The 20,162-nt window shown below is 53.2% G+C and overlaps 2 protein-coding genes across 2 annotated transcripts; both read left to right on the forward strand.

Moving 5' to 3' along the window:
- Positions 1–10,607: 10,607 nt before the first annotated feature.
- Positions 10,608–12,460, forward strand: LOC136353734 (proline-rich receptor-like protein kinase PERK2). Its single transcript, XM_066304946.1, has 2 exons — positions 10,608–11,815; positions 12,356–12,460. The coding sequence occupies exons 1-2, from the start codon at positions 10,748–10,750 to the stop codon at positions 12,458–12,460; spliced, it is 1,173 nt and encodes a 390-aa protein (XP_066161043.1). The 5' UTR covers positions 10,608–10,747.
- Positions 12,461–18,148: 5,688 nt separating this feature from the next.
- On the forward strand, positions 18,149–20,080 carry LOC136353620 (proline-rich receptor-like protein kinase PERK2). The gene is made up of 2 exons (XM_066304662.1): positions 18,149–19,345; positions 19,886–20,080. Exons 1-2 carry the CDS (start codon positions 18,278–18,280, stop codon positions 19,988–19,990), a joined length of 1,173 nt encoding a protein of 390 aa, XP_066160759.1. The 5' UTR covers positions 18,149–18,277; the 3' UTR covers positions 19,991–20,080.
- The last annotated feature ends 82 nt before the right edge of the window (positions 20,081–20,162 follow it).

The raw sequence follows: 20,162 nt of genomic DNA on the forward strand, positions 1-20,162 counted from the left end.
CTCTTTCGACTTAGAGCGTCGGCAACCACGTTGGCCTTACCAGGATGATAGTGAATTCCCACATCATAATCCTTGATGAGTTCTAACCATCTCCTTTGCCGAAGATTCAGATCCGACTGGGTGAAGATGTATTTCAAACTCTTATGATCCGTATATATTTCACAGCGATTCCCAATGAGATAGTGCCGCCAGATTTTTAGAGCATGAACCACCGCGGCTAACTCCAAGTCATGTGTAGGGTAGTTGCCTTCATGAGGTCGTAGCTGACGTGAGGCATAGGCTACCACATGACCGTCCTGCATGAGCACGCACCCCAATCCTTGGCGCGAAGCGTCACAATACACCATGAAGTCCTTGCGAGTATCCGGCAAGATTAACACCGGCGAGGAAACCAGCTTTTCCTTGAGAGTTTGAAACGCCTTCTCGCATTGCGGGCTCCACACAAATTTCTCTTCTTTCTTCAACAACTGTGTCATGGGTCGAGCGATTTTGGAGAAGTTCTCGATGAATCTCCGGTAGTATCCTGCCAAACCTAAGAAACTGCGGACTTGAGTAACTGTCTTGGGTTGCTTCCAATCGGTGACGGCGGTCACTGTTTCGGGGTCCACAGCAACTCCTTTAGCAGATATCACGTGCCCTAAGAATTTGACTTTGGACAACCAGAACTCACACTTGCTAAGCTTGGCATACAATTGATGTTCCCGCAACTTTCCCAACAACAGACGGAGATGGTGCTGATGGTCTTCCTCTGATTGTGAGTATATCAGAATGTCATCAATGAAAACCACAACAAACTTATCCAAGTATTCCATGAACACTTTGTTCATTAAGTTCATGAAGAAGGCAGGTGCATTGGTTAGACCGAATGACATCACCGTGAATTCATACAGCCCGTATCGCGTGGTGAATGCGGTCTTCGGAATATCTTCTTCACGAATACGTAATTGGTGATACCCGGAACGGAGATCAATCTTGGAGAATACAGTGGCACCTTTAAGCTGATCGAACAGATCATCGATCCGGGGAAGAGGGTACTTGTTTTTGATGGTGACTTCATTGAGAGCTCTGTAGTCGACGCACATCCTCTTCGTCTTGTCTTTCTTCTCTACAAAAATCACAGGAGCACCCCATGGGGAAGTACTCGGACGTATATACCCCTTTTCTTTCAACTCTTCCAACTGTTTCTTTACTTCGGCCAGTTCATTTGCTGCCATACGGTAGGGTCGCTTGTGCAGAGGAGTGGTTCCTGGAGCAAGATCTATCCGGAACTCAATCTCTCGCTTGGGCGGCATACCGGGTAGTTCTTCCGGAAACACATCTCCGAACTCCCTGACGATGGGGATTTCTGACAGTCCTATCTGATGCAGTTCTGAACTTCTGACAGAGGTTGGGGGTGCAAAGAAAACAACCGGTTGTTCCGGCCCTCGGTACAGAGTGACAGTGCGCCTCGCGCAATCCACTACTCCTTGGAATTGAGCCAACCAATTCATCCCAAGAATCACATCCAAATTCTTGGTGTCTAGCAGAATCAGATCCGAGGGAAAAGGAATCCCCTGAATTTCTATAGGGACGGCAGGGCTATAATACTTTGCTGTCATAACCCCTCCAGGGGTGGTGATGAGCAGAGGGTTCCTAAGCCTTTCTACCCCCAACTGATTTCTCCCCACGAATGGCACAGATATAAACGAGTGGGAAGCTCCAGAGTCGAACAAAATGGTAGCAGGGATGGAATGAACGAGGAACGTACCAACGATGACGTCTGGAGTTGTCAGCAAGTCCTCGGCCGTCACGTGATTCACACGACCCCAAATGACATCCTTCCCACCGTTGTTGGAGCGGGGAGGCGCTTGGCCTTGCTGACGCCTTGGCTTCGGGCATTTATCCGCAAAGTGCCCGGGCTCGAAGCAGTTGAAGCACAGACGCTGCTGACCTTGAGCGTCCCTGCGGCCTTGACCAGGCTGCACAGTTGGCGTAGGAGGACGGGGCGCACGAGTCCCTTGCTGACCTTGCTGTTGCTGCGGCTGTGGGACGCGCACCACGAATTGAGGTCGGGGCGCGGAGCGAGGTTGCTGCTGCTGTTGTTGCTGCTGCAAGGAGGATCCCCCTGGGTAGGGATTGGTGTAGCGGACCCTTTGGTTAGCACCCTGTTGATTGCGAAAATTCGCCAAGCGGCGCTTGTGCGACTCCAGTTCCTTGTGCTTGGCTTCCAAGCGGATGCTCTTGTCCACCAGACGTTGAAAATCCGGATAGTCCCCAGAGACTAGACGGACGGACAGCTCGGGGTCCATTCCTGCCAAGAACTTCTCTTGCTTCTCCTCATCTTCCCGCACATCCTCCGGGGCGTAACGGGCCAGGTTGTTGAACTCATGCAAATACTCCATCACGGAGCGGTTGCCTTGCTTTAACTCTCGGAATTCCCTTTTCTTAAGGGCCACGACTCCGGCGGGCACATGGGTTCTCCGGAAAGCGGCGGTGAAGCGGGCCCAAGTAATAGGCTGTCCCTCTGGCTGCGTAGCCTGGAAATGGTCCCACCAGAGAGATGCGGGCCCCTGCAGCTGGTGGGCGGCGAAGATGACTTTCTCCTCATCGCTGTACTGCACCGTGTCTAGCTTTTTCCCCACGGCATGCAACCAATCCAACGCATCCACGGGGTTGTTGGAGCTAGAGAAGGTAGGTGGACGGATGCGGAGGAACTCAGCGAGTTTAGAGTGTTGTGGGGGTGGTGGTGGAGCATTCTGTTGTGGCGGATTTTGGAGGTGGTGGAGGAAAGCAGTCATCATGTTGGCCTGCTGGGCGAGGATTTGGGTGAGAATGGCGTTGGTGTCTGGTGGTGGTGGTGGAGGCGGAGGAGGAGGTGGAGGTGGGTTGCCCTGGTGGTTGTGGTTACTGCCTTCGGGTTGGTTGCCATCACCGGTATTAGCATTTCTCCTGGTCGTCACCATCTGAAAACCCCACACAGAACCAGCAAGCAGAGAAAGAGCTAACAATTAACGCTAACCACGACTACCATAATTCTTGAATTTATTACTGCTATTAAATTGGTTCCTTAATGTTCAAGTTGCTTAAGCAAATAAAATAAGACAGGCTCCGACACAGTTATGCCACACACCGGCATAACCATGCCCCACACGACCCAACAAGAAGACAAACGAGGAAGAACACACGCGCAAGCCTACTAACTGCTCGTCTACCGCTGCGACGGGCCAGGGCGGAAGGTGAGCAACAGCGCATCCTCCGTGCTACCAACGCCGGAGGCTTCCCCCTCCTGGGGAACCACGGGCGCGGGCTCGGCACGAGGGGTCTCGACGAAGCAAGTCCACGCCAGGGACTGACGAACAAGCTCGGGCCTGGAGGTGCTCTTGCGGGCGGTGATCTTCTGGCTGCGGCAGACGCGGCGACGCTTGGGGCGGTAGACCTCTCCCTGGGCGATCTTGAGCTGATGCAGCTGCGCCTCCACCGCGTCTAGGTCCTTCTTGAGCTGCAGGTTCTCCTGACGCAGCTCCAGGATCTTCATGTTGTTCTCGACCATCCCGCGACGCACCATCTGGTGGAAGTCGATACGAGCCGCGTCGTACGCCTCCACCATGCGCGCCAGGTGCACGATGGTAGCGTCATCCTCCGAGCTAGCATCCCGGAAGGTGGCGTAGTCGCGGGCTCCTCCGCGACGAGGGTGGTAGCGGTAGGGCGAGTGCTGCAACTCGTCCGGGTAGCGCTGGTGAAGAGTGCCGATGGCGAGAAGAGCGGCGTTCTGGCAAGCGGCGGGGAAGGAATCTCCACCCGCGGTGACTGCCAGCGAAGTCCGCTCGGGAGAGCCAGAGAGGATCACTGCAGTGACCTCCCAACCAGCGTGGGGCTCTGCGTCGTCACCCTCCTGCTCCGGGAGCGGCCTGGCCTGGTAGTCCACTCCATGTGGATACCCCAGGACAACGCACATGCCCCGCAGCTCCAAGACGAAGCCAGTCATGTTCAAACCACGACGGGTGACGCTGCCGGCCATCTACAAAAAAAAAAACAAAAAGAAAAACAACATTTTAAAGGTCAGATTTTGACGGTAAATGAAGCAGCAAGACAGAGAGAGACTAGAGGGTTTTCACAAATAACAAAGGATTTTTATTTCGAAAATACTGCTAAGGCTTGGGATCTACGGCTCGTCCTAGGGTCAAGGGTGGCTCTGATACCAACTTGTCACGACCGGAATTAACCCAACGGGCGTTCCTTACGTGCGTGCATTAATCCTTGTCCCAGGAGGCAAGGTACACCAAAAGTTGATACAATTCAGAGTTTAACAAGCGGAAGCGTAAATAGTTAACTTATTACATGGGCAGCGAAGGCCCAGCACACACAAAGACAAACGAGAAACAGCGGAAGACTAGGGCGACGACCACAGGCGCTTGACGGCAGGCACGAGCTAGACACCAAAGCCTTCATCTTCAAGGAGCTCCTCTTCTGGGTTTGGGGAAAATTGAGCAAGACTGAGTACAACCACCGTACTCAACAAGACACACCCACAAATGCAGAATAAATGCAAGGGAGTACAAGGGAATTATACTATAAAGGGTTAGGGTTGCAGTAAACAGCATTTAAAGACATTTAGTTGCTCAGAGCTATTTTGTAAACACGATTCTAGAACTATACAATGTTATTTAATCAAGGCCGTGAACCCACACGAACCTGCCTTAACCCAAGGCCTATGATGATTCAGACCGAACTGGCAACCCGACCCTGGGTCCCAGCTCGTCCCAAGCCAACCCAGGCCAACCATTCCACATTTTAGTTGTTAAGCAGGTTTTAAGAATTAAAACACTAACTTGGGTACATTGCTCGGCTTGCCCATAACCGAGGGCGCGGCTATTCGAATAAATTATACTCTGATCAGAGGTGTACATCTTTACCCACAAGACACATCTTCCTCACGTGCAACCACGTGCCACATACCACCACGGTATACAGACGGAAGACGTGACATAGTTTCCAACCCATCCTAGCCATAGACGAGAGTACCGACCCAATCCCGCCTACGGCCGGAACCTCCGGGACAGGCAAGCAGGACTGAGCCCCTAGCAGCAGGACACCGGCCCTGTGCCATGACATCTCGACTACCGGGCCGCAGCTCGTGTAGCCTTCATTTGCCCTGGAGAATGTCCATCGACCCCCGACTTCATCCATCTCCATCCGTGTACTTTTGTTTATAACCAGACTGAGCCACAAACTAAGCCTTACCCACTAGACATGTGGAAGTACGGTAGTGCTTTGCAACAGAGGCCCGAAGACCGGTCCTTATATGGCCGAGGTGCTACTATCAAAACTATGCACCTCGAGCCCAGCCTAAAACCATTTTGGGGATTTTGAATAGAAGGAGCGGTGTGAAGCCAATTCCACAATAATCCAACCATTCCAAAGTATCCAGGTGATATGAATATTCCCAAAGTCTAAAGTTGTAAAACCACCTAATGTTACCTAATTAAATAGCGAAGCATCTACCTAAAATTAAACTAGTGGTGCCTTGAGTAGGGTGTCCACTAGTTGAGGTTTTGTTTATTCTAGGGTGAACAAGGTAATAATAACAATAACAATAATAATAAGGTCATAACAAAGGTAAATAGGCATGGCTAAATAAAACAGTGATAACGCGGGAATTTAAATAAAGCGGTAATGCAATAATTTAAATCAACATAATTTTACTAACTGGGATTCAATATGTTCAAAAATGATGTGACTTGCCTTGCTCGCTTTCCCAAACGTCGGCTTCAACTTCCACGAAGAGCGGATCTTCCGAAGCTGCAGCGTCTACACGACCAACGGAAAAGAAAAGGCTTTTACTCTAATAAACTCCATATAACAGCAGAAACAAAGCATAAAAATGGGTTCTTGGCTTCTTAAGGAAAAATTAGAGACTTGAACGGTCCAATTCCGAGTTCAAATGGCCAAGTTATGGCCATTTGAAGTTTATATGCTCTTTAAATGGATATTTGCGAATTTCTTCATTTAAATTTTAATTAAAAATCGGATTTATTGCGTCAGCCGGGAGAGAGGGCGCGCGGACCGGGTCCACGGGAGTGGGGCCCACGCGTCAGCCTCACGGTCCACGGTGGACCGGGCGCACGCGGCTGACGCCGGCCGGCGCCGTGGGTCCCACACGTCAGCCGCACCCGCGGGCGCGGGCGGCTGACGGCCGGGCCCCACCTGGCAGCCGCGGGGCGCGCCCGAAGGCGGCCTCGCCGGCACGGCCGACGGGAGGCGGCGCGCCCGCGCCCCTATGGTCGCCGGCGGCGGCCATAGGCACGGCGGAGCGGCGGCCGAGAGAGGGGAGGGAAGGGGGAAACGAAATGGCGGTCCTCGGCTCACCCCGGGTCAACGGCGACGACGGGAACGGCGACCGAAGCGGAGAGAGGCGGCGGCGCGGCTCGGGTCGACGAGGACGGCGGTGCTCCGGCGGTCGGCGGGCGAAACGGAGGAGCGGACGAGGTCGACGAGAACGCGGCGAAGCCGAAGGAGGCGATGCCGAAGCGGGAGGAGGTCCGGGGCGACGACGGCGGCGAACCGGAGCTCGGCGGCGACGGCGGAGAGAGAGGACAACGGCGCGAGCTCGAATCCGACGGGGAGAGAGTACGGCGAGTGGCGGAAACGGAGGAGAGATGCACGGGGAACGTTTAAATAGCGTCGGGAGTGAGAGAGGGCGGCCGGAGGGGAAGGAATCGGCCGCGGAAATCTCGGGCTCCATCAATGGCGCCGGCGAGGTTTGCGGGAGCAAATCCGAACGAATCCGAGGGAGAGAGAGAGGGGAAAGCGGGGGAAAAGAGGGAGGGAATCACGGGGAGTGATTTCCCCCTCTTTATGGCGCGCGGGGACGGCGGGATGCGGCGGATTCGGCGGCGGCGGCGGCGCTAGGGCACGGGCGGGCGGCGGGTGCGGCGCGAGGTAGGGGATGACGGGTGGGCCCCACCCGTCAGCGAGGGTGGCGGGCGGGCCCGCCCGTCAGCGGCGCGCGCGCGGGGGAAGGCCGATGGGCCGCGGGGGAGAGGAGAGAGAGGGAGGGGGCTGGGCCGAGCCGGCCCAAGGGGGGGAAGGCGGGGGGGGAAAAGGACTTCTTTTAGGGTTTTTCTTTTTATAAAACCTTTTTAACTTTGTTTATTTCTTCTCAATTATTATTTGTGCTCTGAAAATTCCACTAAAATTTATTTACGCATTTTAGGCTTCTAGGAAATATACAAAAATCCTCCAAGCCTTATTTGACTTTTAAATTTGCACATTTTAATTGTTGGAGGCTTTCACATGAATTTTAATTATTCTCGGCACAATTTTGAGGATGTATTTTAGAGTCGTTTTGGGACGCGACACGACCCCAAACTTAATGGAGCCTCGGACGCTGGAGTCAAACTCGGTGAAGAACTCCCATCGGCCGGTCATGTGATGGGTGGCGCCGGTGTCGAGGTACCACCCATCAGCCTTGTCATTGCTGGAGCCGATGTAGAGGGAGAGACAAGTACTTTCGGCTCATCAAGGTGGAGGCAAGCCGCTACGGCTGGTGCCGCTGGAGGAAGCTCGATGCTTGCGTGAGCCAGGAGTAGGGCTGGCTCTTCCTCCTCCACCCGTGCGACGTGGGCCTGGCCGCGTCGTGGCTGTCGACAGTCTTTGGCCCAATGGCCAAGCTTGCCAAAGTTGCGGCAGGCGTCGTCTCGTGCCGGCTTGTGGTTGCCGGTGGCGCCACCCTGGGCGCCTCTGCGGGCGCCACCCTTCGCACGTCTTCGCGCCCATCATAGCTGGACACCTCCCCGCGCCTTGCGCGACTTACGGCCGCTTGTCGGGGAAGATGACTCCCCCTTCCTCCTGTCACCCTGAGAGGCCTCCCACTGCTCCCGAGTGAGATGGAGCTTCCCGCCAATGGTGATAGGCCTCGAGAGAGGCTATGGCTCATCACCATCGACGACCTTAAGGCGACCTAACGCCTCCTCGATCGACATCGTGGAGAGGTCCAGCAGAGACTCAATCGAGCGAGCGATCTGCCTTTACTTCTCTGGGACGCAGCGAAAGAGCTTCTCGACAGCTCTCTCCATGTCGTAGGTGTCGTCGCCGTACTGCACCATTTTCTGCAAGAGAGTGTTGAGACGGAGGGCAAAGTCATCAACATCCTCACCTGGTTTGAAGGCCAGGTTCTCCTACTCCTTGCGGAGTGCCTGCGGTGTGGACTTGCGGACGCGGTCGCTGCCGATGCATGCCGCAGCGATGGCGTCCCAGGCCTCCTTGGCAGTCGGATTCTGGGAAAGCGAGAACTTCATCTCGGGCGGGACTGCAGCGATGAGGGCATCCAGTGCCCGCCGATCGTCACCATAGTCGACGTCGCCATACCGAACTGCCTCCCACATGTGCCGCACCTGGAGCCTCACCCTCATCACCGCGGCCCACTCGATGTAGCTGGTTTTGGTGAGGGTAGGCCACCCACCGCCGGGACCAAAGTCCCTGACCACCGTCTGGACGCTGTGGTGACCATGGCGTCGGTCAGGGGAGGGAGAGCCGCGCTGCCTGCGAGGGCCGCGCGCGGGCTCCGGGCTGCCGCCGGCACGCCCGCGCCCATCTGGGTTCCCGTCGGCGGGTGCGCGGTCCCTTGGGCCGCCGCCACCGCCGTGGAGGTGGGCTGCTGCCCACCGCTCTGCTCGCTCTCGTGCCCTTCCTCTTGCCAGCTCCTCAAGCTCATTGTCGGTGGTGATGTCGCCGGCGATGGAGCCGTTGATGCTGCTGCGCAAGGTCTCAATCTCTACCTCCGCTGCACGTGCCTCATCTTCCACCGCCTCCGCCTCCGCCCTGGCTGCTGCCAACTCCGCTGCCGCCAGTCTGGCCGCCCTCGCTACTGCTGCAGCGGTATGAGCCGTTGCTCGCCTGCGCTCTTCTGCTGCGGCGAGCTTGGCATCCTGCTGACGCCGAGTGCTCGAGGCGACCGAACGCCGAGACCGAACGTCGGACATGGCGCGCCTTCGGGGGGCTGCTGTGTGGAGAGGGGTAAGGGAAAGGGGAAGGAGGAGCAGCTGGTGCTGCTGCTGCGGCTGGCTGAGAGCTCAACCGAGCTTGGGAAGGGGTGGAACAAGAGATGTTTAGCCTACAGGAAAGTGTGGTTCTGATACCAGATGTTAGAATTTCAATGGTTACTCTCATTGAGAAGAGGATGGCACTCGAGATGGGGCAATTTTCTGGTTTTCTTCATTCACAAAACACAAAGCCATATCCTCCCAAAGAGGATTGGATACATATTTATAGCTGCTTGTAGCAGCCATTCTAGGGCAAGAGGGTGTTGTCCTAGAGCATCCCAACAAACTGTCCAAGAGCATCTCAACCAACAAACTGTTGTCCTAGCTGTCCTAGAGCATCCAAACTAAAAGTAGAGATGTTGTCCTAGAAAGCTAAAAAGTAAGAAAAAGCACCACAAGACCAAGACCAACTAGCTAAGACTTATTCGTACAGAGAATAGGGGAGCACAAGATACGTCGGACAAGGTGACGAGGTGAGGGGATGGAAGCATACCACGAGGAGGCGGAGGGGGTGGGCAGGATTGGAGACGAGCGCACCGCGGCCAGACAAATGATGGGCTGCCATGATCCCGGTGAAGCACAGAGCATGGACCGCTACCGCGCGTGAGGCGCTGACCTGCGTGGCCTCGTCGCCCATGACAAGGCCACCGTGGGGGAGTCAATAGGTGGCGGTGGAGCCAACACCTGCCAAGTCGGTAGGTCAATTCCCAGGGTGCGGTTCATCGATCCCTCGCAGTGGCATAATCCTATTTCGGAAGTTCACATTACATACTAATTTTTTAGGATATTTGCTATACTTGTGTCATCTTTTTAACTAATTTGTAGTTGTATATGGAATTTGCGGTGTTCAAAAATTTTACTAAGTAGTACATTACATACTAAAATTTTTGAACACCACAAATTCCATATACAACTACAAATTAGTTAAAAAGATGATACAAATATAGCAAATATCTTATAAAATTCAATAACAACTAATTTAACAAGCAAGTTTAGAATGTACAGAAAATCTTATGTCACGTCCTGATAAATTCATCCCGAATTAAAAATCATTCGCTAAAAGGAATAATAGAATTAATTAAAATTCGAAAAGAAATTGGCAAACACTAAAATACGTACAAGAAAAATTCAAATGTGGCTCGGAGAATTTTTGTTAAATTCTCCTTGGTCTAAAAGGAGCCCTCAAATTTTACTTGAATTTTCAGAGCGCCGGAAATATTTATTAAGCAACAAAAACAATTATCAAAGTTTATTAAAAAGAAAAACCTAAAAAAATAAATCCTCTTCCTCCTTTGGGCCAAGCCCAGCCCAAAGTCTCCCTCTCCTCCCTCTCTTTCTCTCCCTCTCCTTCTCTTCCTCCTTCTCTTGGGCCTTCCCTCCCCCTCCCGGCCCCAGCTCCCTCCTCCTCCTTCCTCCCGGCCTGCCTTGGCCCAGCAGCCCGGCCCAAGCCAGGCCGAGCCGAGCCAGTCGCGTGCACGCGCGCCGCGCGTGCGCTGACTGCGCGCGCTGACCGCGTGGGACCCACGCGCCGGTCGTCTTCCTCCTCCCGCACGGCCTCCTCTCTCTCCCGTGAAAACCCTAGTTCGTTCCTCCCTCGAATCCGCGCGATTTAAGCGTTGGATTCCAAAATTAATTGGGGGGAATTAATCCCCTTTCCTTCCTCTCCCTTTTCCCCCTAATCTCCCCTTTAATCGTGCACTATTTTGACCGGAACGGCTGCGCCATTCATGGCCGCCTTCCATGGCCGCCGGGCGCCTTTTCCGCCACCGTTCCCCGCTCCTCCCGTGGCCGGCTCCCTCCCCACGCCTATAAAATGGAATCCCCATCCTTCGTTCTATCGTTTTAGCCCCTTCCCGAGCCTCCCCGTGGTCGTATCACCTCTCCCCGCCTTCTCCTTCTCTCTCTCCGACGCCGGCCGGCCTCCAGCCGCCTCTCCCTCCTCGCCCGAGCGCCGTCCGGTCGCGCCATCGCCGCCCTCGGCCTCGCAGCCGCCTCCTCTCCCCCGGTCAGCCCTCCGTTTCGCGGGGAAATCACCGGAGACGTGTCCTCGCCGGCAAAACAGTGGCGTTGCCGCCACTGTACTGCCTCCAGCCGCCCCTGCCGCGCCGCTCAGGTGCGGGCCGGCTGCGCCGTCTCCTCTCTCGGCGTCGCCGCGTCGACCTCCACCCCGGCCTGCTCTCGGTTTCACCGGAACGCCGTCGTCCGCGTCGGTCTCGCCCTCCGCCTCGCCGGAGTTCCTCCGGCAGCCCCGTCTGCCGTGCCTGTGCGCCGGCCGACGTCGCCATCTCCACCCCCGGCATTGCAGCGGCAAGGTCGCCCTCGCCCTCGCCCTCGCCCTCGCCTCCCCTCCACCCGAACGCCGCCGGTGTCCGTCATCGTCTTCACCGTTCATCCTCGCCGGCTCGTCGTCTCGCGGCACCGCCTCCGTCGTCGGCATCGCAGCGGCGTGTTCCTCGCCATCCTCGCCTCCGTGCAGCCGCTGCCGGCTGCCCTCGTCGTCTCCTCGCCGGCCCCGGTCGTCGTCGTCGTCGTCCTCCCGTCGTTCCCGGTCGTCGTGGCGTTCGTCCCTCCGTCAAGCCGTTCTCGTCCGTCGTCCGCGTTCGTCAAGTGTGCCGCTGCAGCCCCGTCGTCGTCTTCGTCCTCGGCTCCGCGTCGTCAAGCCTCGTGCCGGCCGCGTCTCGCCTTCATCCAAGGATCGCCGCCGAAGTCGTCCCCTCGCCGTTCGTCCCCGTAGTTCCCGGCCGCCTCCGCCGCGCCCGTTCGTCGTTGTCGTTCCCACGCCTCGTCGCGTGGTGGTAAGGATCCCTCTCCCTCGCTGCCCCGTCCTCGTCCTTTCGGTGTCGCCCGTGCCTGTTATGCGGTTGTCGACCCCGGTACCCGTGTACCGGTGTCGGTAGTCGTTCGCTTGCGCGTGTGGTGACCGTGTTAGTGTGCCCGCTCGGTAGCCGCGTGGTTTCCACGTGTGCAGCCCGCGTGGTGTCTAGTGGAGTCCGTTTGTCGGCCACTCGCCTCGGTTGACACACGGGGTCCGCTTCCGTCGACCCGTGGACCGTCTCTGTGTACTCGGTCTACCGCGGTCCTTTTTGTTGACATGTGGGGTCCGCATGTCAACGGCGCAGCCTTCCTGTCTTTTCCAGGCTAGCGCTTACACCTGTTTTATAGTTGCAAAGCTTAATTATAATAATCCGCAAATCTCCATATAACAGCATTAAACTTCGGATGATCATATCTTGGTCATACGAGCTCTGAATCGACCCGTTCAAGTCTCCTAATGTTTGTTATAACCTAAAGAACCGTGTGCTTTCTTTTTATGTATTGTTATTGCTTCTTTATAGGCTTGTAGCTTTGCTTGTGTGCTTCGCGTAGCTTCTGTCGTTCCGGAGGTTCCCGAAGCGTGGTTCGCGGTCGTCGCCGAAGGTTCGGAAGGCCGTTATCTCTGAGCAAGGCAAGTCACATCATCCTTGAACATATTGAATCCCAGTTTATAAAATTATTTTGATTTAAATTATTGCATTGTCGCTTTATTTAAATTCCCGCGTTATCACTGTTTTATTTAGCCATGCCTATTTACCTTTGTTATGACCTTATTATTATTGTTATTGTTATTATTACCTTGTTCACCCTAGATTAAACAAAACCCCAACTAGTGGATACTCTACTCATGGTACCACTAGTATGATTTTAGGTAGATGCTTCGCTGTTTAATTAGGTAACATTAGGTGGTTTTACAACTCTAGACTTTGGGATATTCTCATCACCTGGACACTATGGAATGGTTTGGTTATTGTGGATTTGGCTTCACACATCCCCCTCTGTTCAAAATCCCCAAAATGGTTTTAGGCTGGGCTCGGGGTGCATGGTTTTGATAGTAGCACCTCGGCCATATAAGGACCAGTCTTCGGGCCTCTGTTGCAAAGCACTACCGTACTTCCACATGTCTAGTGGGTAAGGCTTAGTTTGTGGCTCAGTCTGGTTATAAACAAAAGTACACGGATGGAGATGGACGAAGTCGGGGGTCGATGGACATCTCTAGGACAAATGAAGGCTACACGAGCTGCGGCCCGGTAGTCAAGATGTCATGGCACAGGGCTGGTGTCCTGCTGCTAGGGGCTCAATCCTGCCTGCTGTCCCGGAGGTTCCGGCCGTAGGTGGGGTTGGGTCGGTACTCTTGTCTATGGCTAGGATGGGTTGGGAACTATGTCACGTCTTCCGTCCGTATACCGTGGTGGTATGTGGCACGTGGTTACACGTGAGGAAGATGTGTCTTGTGGGTAAAGATGTACACCTCTGATCAGAGTATAATCTATTCGAATAGCCGCGCCCTCGGTTATGGGCAAGCCGAGCAATGTACCCAAGTTAGTGTTTTAATTCTTAAAATTTGCTTAACTACTAAAATGTGGAATGGTTGGCCTGGGTTGGCTTGGGACAAGCTGGGACCCAGGGTCGGGTTGCCAGTTCGGTCTGAATCATCGTAGGCCTTGGGTTAAGGCAGGTTCGTGAGGGTTCACGGCCTTAATTAATAGCACTGTGTAGCTCTAGGATCGTCTTTATAAAATGGCTTTGGGCAACTAAGTGACTTTTAAATGCTGTTTACTGCAAAACTTAACCCCGATATTATTATCCCCTTGTACCCCCTTGCATTAATTATGCATCTCCGGTGTGACTTGCTGAGTACTGTGGTTGTACTCATTCTTGCTCAATCTTTCCCCTCTTCAGTAAGAGAAGCTTTGGAGAAGAAGTCTTAGGTGGAGTCCTGGCTTATACCCCAGTTGAGCGCCTGTGAAGATGGAGCCGTAGGCCCGCTAGTCCGCTGCTGTTTATTTTTGATTGTCAGGCCTTAAGTGCCTTTGTAATAATGTATATACTATCGATATAATAAAGATGTGTCTTTTATATCATGTTTGTGTGGTGTACCCCGGCTTTTCCTGGGACGGGGATTAATACACTAGCGTTCGGGAAAAGGCAATTTTCTCGGTCGCGACAAGCTGGTATCAGAGCCATCTCGACTGTAGGATAAGCCAAGTGGATAAAACCTAAGGACATATTTTATAAATAAAACTATTTGCGAAAGTTCCATTTTTCTCCTTCCCCTAATGCTATTTGCAAAAGGTTTACTCCCTTCTTCCTTCTTCGGATTTCAACTAGTACTAGATGGTTAGTTTTGCAAAGAAGAAGATGTCGTCAATTGTCTGCCGAAGCTCCAGAAGGCTGCAGGATCCGCTAGTGAAGTGAAGGAAGCAGTGAAGCCAGCTGTGAAGCAGGAGTGAAGATCTTGGAGAACCCGTCGCAGAACCTAAGCCACCCTCTAGTGTTTCGTTTGTCGTGTGTTTCCTTGCTTGTGTGTGTAGCGCGTGGTTTGCATCGGTGGGTTGTGATGTAACCATGCTAGGTTGTTTGCTTAATCAACTTGCAGAATAAGCCTAACATACATCATAACAGCAAAAGACTTAGATCTGTTAAGGTCCTATCCTTAGTTTCTAACCTGTCTCTCCCCTTTGTTTTCCCTCTCTCCCTCTCCAAACCTTTGCAACAGATGGCTGACAATGAGAAAGGCAATAAGGTCAGAAGTCAGGACATTGGTACCTCAAGCTCCCGAGTGAATGAAGCACCAGACACCAGTTGTGTGACACTGGTCCAACACCTGATTAACCAGAACCGATTGCTTATAGAGATACTACAGCAGCATCAGACGCCAATTCTGAACCTGAGTCAAATACAACCTCAAGTGCAGTTGGAGGCAGTCCAAGCACTCACACCACAAGTCAGCATGCCGCCAGCATCCCGAAGGACCCATGGTGACGTGCCACATGTTGACTCAAAAGAAGCAAGTATCATTTGTTTTATGTGTGATGAGCAAGGGCACTATGCAAGGGAGTGTCCTCAGCAGAAAAGAAAAACACCAATGCGAACCGAAGATGAAGTCCGTAAGATGATCATTACCAGCACTGAATAGCCTCCACCAGGAATGACAAAACGTCAGAGAAGAAATACCTTCCGAGGTGCACCACAGTTGACAGAGCATCTTTTAGCTAATGGAGGTAGAGTGTCTGATAGTGAAGATTCAGATCAAGTCTCCTCAGATGATGAAGATGAGAAGTCTCCCCAAGGTTTCAACCAGAATAAAATGGAACGTAAGGCATGCTCTCGTTGTGGAGAAATCGGTCATGTTGCCAGCTCGTGTGCCACTACATGCGTTCATTGTGAGGAAGACCATCCACCCGACAGGTGTCCAACGAGCAGGATCACTTGTTTCTTTTGTGAAGGAACTGATCATGTACCAAAAGATTGTCAATTCAGTTTTCTGCTGACGAAGAAGATGGCCAACCAACCCGCCAGTTCCAATGGAGAGAAGCATCAAGGCAACACAAATCCTCGCCAAGATTACAGTTTCAGCCTAACTCCAGTGCCAGGACAGAGGAATCAAAATGAGAAAAGAAAATGCCGAGTCCGGGAAGATATCTGTTGCTTCAATTGTCAAGGAATGGGTCATTTCGCCGACAAGTGCCCAAAACCGAGAAACATAGCTGCCAGCACGTCAGTCCACGCAACTCCCTGCAATCAGAAGCTTGCTCCTCAGCGAATTGTCATCCAGGCATCCCGAAGCAGTCCTATAGCCCGTGTTGCAACAGCTCCAACTCCAGCGAGTGCATTACCACAAGGTGTCAATGCTCAATTTCAGCCCCAGCCATCAGTTGACAAGACAGAGGCCAGTATCGGCATTGTACCTTTGGATGTTCCAGCACAGCAGCCAAGAAATCAAGTACAAGATGAAGAACCCGAGCGTAAGAAAGTTATTGTCTGTTACAACTGTAGTACCTGTTAAGGAAGCAGACATGCCAATCGCCAAGTGGTCACTGGAGCAAATGCAGTACCTGTTAAGCCTAGCGCTAGTCAGAAGCAACCATAATACTCTTATATCGGTGTTCAAATACTTTTGTTTTATAGTTGTTCCCCGTCAATCATGTAATAACAGAGAAACATGAGATAATGAATGAGTTTGATAAGTTTATTAAGGATCCATGTTAAGATTGCAAGTGCTGTGAGTGGTGTACATTTTGTTGTTGATTAGGGAGACCTAGGGTCTCATTTCCGTAAGCATAATCTGTTATGAATCAAATAACCTAGCGATTGATGGCGAAGAAAATCAAGTGATCAACCAAAGAGACATTTGTTTGGACTAAGAGTTTCAGATGCGTCTTCTTCGGATCAAAGGCAACAATCGTCAGTCTAGCTTTTGACGAACTACTTCAAGGTTTCTCTGAAAGACAGCACGCCCAAGGACCTCATTGCCCCAGAAGCATCCTCAACACCCGGAGCGAAGAGTACCTGGTTGAGAAAGGTCGAAAGGTGATTAATGGAAGAGATCGGAAAAGATGTTTGGTTACTGGGAAAAGAAGAAGGTCGAAAGGTGATTGATAAAGGATAACAAGAACCATGATTTGTGTCACTCGAGGAAGACTCCCGATAGCAATCAACCCTACAACAGTTGCCCTGTCGTTAAAGTAGGTGAATTCACGAGTAAGAGAGATGACCACAGGTAGAAGTACTTCTATGGGGACAAGGATGGAAACTTTTGTGACATGACCAAGAAGTCAAGAAGTAAAACCTGAACAGTGGAATCTAAAGCTCGGTTCAACCTTGGGCTTTGTATCAGATGCTACTAGGATAAAAGCACTTGCACTAGTATCGTTCAACGCACTTTCCTAGCAATCGATCCATCGAGAAAGAACACATCAAGGCTGAAGGTGCAAATGAATACGTGAATGCTAAATGATGACAACATGAAGAGAATAGTGGAAAGTAAACTGAACATAAAGAAAGTGAATCCGAGTAGTTTGTTCGTGAGAGCTATTCCCAGTTATGAATCAAGTGATATGTTCGAAGATAATCTACAGAGGTCAGATTAAAATCGCATCTAACAACGAAGCCTCAGATTTGGCAGGATAATGATTAGACAATAACAAATCCAGCAGTAAAGCCATTTGGGAAGACGTCAAAGTATATCAAGTGGGATAAGTTGGTTCTCTTGGGAAGCATAATTCAAAGGCAAAGTTATCGACCCTTGCATCAAATAGCAGAAGTAGCTATCACCCGGAGACCAGGAAAGCTAATATGAGGCAGTTGGTGGCAAGTTAGAAGTAAATGACAAGCATGATATTCTCATGATGACAAGCATGGTATCCTAGTAATGACGAGCTGATCTCGACGCATAACGTGAAATGGGTAACTTCTATGAGGTTGACGCCAAAAATATGAACTATGCGAAGTTCTGGAACTGAAGCACCATCTTCAAGTGCCGCAACCCAGTCGAAGTCAGCTAAAGGTTCAACCAGGGACAAGTCGGGTGAAGAGAAGATTCCATCTGCAATAGGAGATCGAGCCAAGCAGTCCAGAGTGGAGAAGTTTTGTTAGGCAAGTTTGTTATAGAAGACGGAGCGGAAGAAGTCAGACAAGAAGAGAAGACCGCCCAACCTATCTTCATGCTAGCCTCCTCGAATCTCGGGGACGAGATTCTTGTAAGGGGGGTGGATTTGTCACGTCCTGATAAATTCATCCCGAATTAAAAATCATTCGCTAAAAGGAATAATAGAATTAATTAAAATTCGAAAAGAAATTGGCAAACACTAAAATACGTACAAGAAAAATTCAAATGTGGCCCGGAGAATTTTTGTTAAATTCTCCTTGGTCTAAAAGGAGCCCTCAAATTTTACTTGAATTTTCAGAGCGCCGGAAATATTTATTAAGCAACAAAAACAATTATCAAAGTTTATTAAAAAGAAAAACCTAAAAAAATAAATCCTCTTCCTCCTTTGGGCCAAGCCCAGCCCAAAGTCTCCCTCTCCTCCCTCTCTTTCTCTCCCTCTCTTTCTCTCCCTCTCCTTCTCTTCCTCCTTCTCTTGGGCCTTCCCTCCCCCTCCCGGCCCAGCTCCCTCCTCCTCCTTCCTCCCGGCCTGCCTCGGCCCAGCAGCCCGGCCCAAGCCAGGCCGAGCCGAGCCAGTCGCGTGCACGCGCGCCGCGCGTGCGCTGACTGCGCGCGCTGACCGCGTGGGACCCACGCGCCGGTCGTCTTCCTCCTCCCGCACGGCCTCCTCTCTCTCCCGTGAAAACCCAGTTCGTTCCTCCCTCGAATCCGCGCGATTTAAGCGTTGGATTCCAAAATTAATTGGGGGGAATTAATCCCCTTTCCTTCCTCTCCCTTTTCCCCCTAATCTCCCCTTTAATCGTGCACTATTTTGACCGGAACGGCTGCGCCATTCATGGCCGCCTTCCATGGCCGCCGGGCGCCTTTTCCGCCGCCGTTCCCCGCTCCTCCCGTGGCCGGCTCCCTCCCCACGCCTATAAAATGGAATCCCCATCCTTCGTTCTATCGTTTTAGCCCCTTCCCGAGCCTCCCCGTGGTCGTATCACCTCTCCCCGCCTTCTCCTTCTCTCTCTCCGACGCCGGCCGGCCTCCAGCCGCCTCTCTCTCCTCGCCCGAGCGCCGTCCGGTCGCGCCATCGCCGCCCTCGGCCTCGCAGCCGCCTCCTCTCCCCCGGTCAGCCCTCCGTTTCGCGGGGAAATCACCGGAGACGTGTCCTCGCCGGCAAAACAGTGGCGTTGCCGCCACTGTAGTGCCTCCAGCCGCCCCTGCCGCGCCGCTCAGGTGCGGGCCGGCTGCGCCGTCTCCTCCCTCGGCGTCGCCGCGTCGACCTCCACCCCGGCCTGCCCTCGGTTTCACCGGAACGCCGTCGTCCGCGTCGGTCTCGCCCTCCGCCTCGCCGGAGTTCCTCCGGCAGCCCCGTCCGCCGTGCCTGTGCGCCGGCCGACGTCGCCATCTCCACCCCCGGCATTGCAGCGGCAAGGTCGCCCTCGCCCTCACCCTCGCCCTCGCCTCCCCTCCACCCGAACGCCGCCGGTGTCCGTCGTCGTCTTCACCGTTCATCCTCGCCGGCTCGTCGTCTCGCGGCGCCGCCTCCGTCGTCGGCATCGCAGCGGCGTGTTCCTCGCCATCCTCGCCTCCGTGCAGCCGCTGCCGGCTGCCCTCGTCGTCTCCTCGCCGGCCCCGGTCGTCGTCGTCGTCGTCCTCCCGTCGTTCCCGGTCGTCGTGGCGTTCGTCCCTCCGTCAAGCCGTTCTCGTCCGTCGTCCGCGTTCGTCAAGTGTGCCGCTGCAGCCCCGTCGTCGTCTTCGTCCTCGGCTCCGCGTCGTCAAGCCTCGTGCCGGCCGCGTCTCGCCTTCATCCAAGGATCGCCGCCGAAGTCGTCCCCTCGCCGTTCGTCCCCGTAGTTCCCGGCCGCCTCCGCCGCGCCCGTTCGTCGTTGTCGTTCCCACGCCTCGTCGCGTGGTGGTAAGGATCCCTCTCCCTCGCTGCCCCGTCCTCGTCCTTTCGGTGTCGCCCGTGCCTGTTATGCGGTTGTCGACCCCGGTACCCGTGTACCGGTGTCGGTAGTCATTCGCTTGCGCGTGTGGTGACCGTGTTAGTGTGCCCGCTCGGTAGCCGCATGGTTTCCACGTGTGCAGCCCGCGTGGTGTCTAGTGGAGTCCGTTTGTCGGCCACTCGCCTCGGTTGACACACGGGGTCCGCTTCTGTCGACCCGTGGACCGTCTCTGTGTACTCGGTCTACCGCGGTCCTTTTTGTTGACATGTGGGGTCCGCATGTCAACGGCGCAGCCTTCCTGTCTTTTCCAGGCTAGCGCTTACACCTGTTTTATAGTTGCAAAGCTTAATTATAATAATCCGCAAATCTCCATATAACAGCATTAAACTTCGGATGATCATATCTTGGTCATACGAGCTCTGAATCGACCCGTTCAAGTCTCCTAATGTTTGTTATAACCTAAAGAACCGTGTGCTTTCTTTTTATGTATTGTTATTGCTTCTTTATAGGCTTGTAGCTTTGCTTGTGTGCTTCGCGTAGCTTTTGTCGTTCCGGAGGTTCCCGAAGCGTGGTTCGCGGTCGTCGCCGAAGGTTCGGAAGGCCGTTCTCTCTGAGCAAGGCAAGTCACATCATCCTTGAACATATTGAATCCCAGTTTATAAAATTATTTTGATTTAAATTATTGCATTGTCGCTTTATTTAAATTCCCGCGTTATCACTGTTTTATTTAGCCATGCCTATTTACCTTTGTTATGACCTTATTATTATTGTTATTGTTATTATTAC

This window comes from Oryza sativa, chromosome 10 (genome assembly GCF_034140825.1).
Source record: "Oryza sativa Japonica Group chromosome 10, ASM3414082v1".
In the NCBI taxonomy this organism is placed as follows: Eukaryota; Viridiplantae; Streptophyta; class Magnoliopsida; order Poales; family Poaceae; genus Oryza; species Oryza sativa.

Excerpts from the sequence above, each read along its gene's own strand:
- LOC136353620 (XM_066304662.1), top strand. The coding sequence starts at position 18,278 with ATGGCCGCCTTCCATGGCCGCCGGGCGCCTTTTCCGCCGCCGTTCCCC. Across the intron at positions 19,346-19,885 it reads CCACGCCTCGTCGCGTGGTG|GCTTGTAGCTTTGCTTGTGT; the intron begins GTAAGGATCCCT and ends GCTTCTTTATAG.
- LOC136353734 (XM_066304946.1), top strand. The coding sequence starts at position 10,748 with ATGGCCGCCTTCCATGGCCGCCGGGCGCCTTTTCCGCCACCGTTCCCC. Across the intron at positions 11,816-12,355 it reads CCACGCCTCGTCGCGTGGTG|GCTTGTAGCTTTGCTTGTGT; the intron begins GTAAGGATCCCT and ends GCTTCTTTATAG.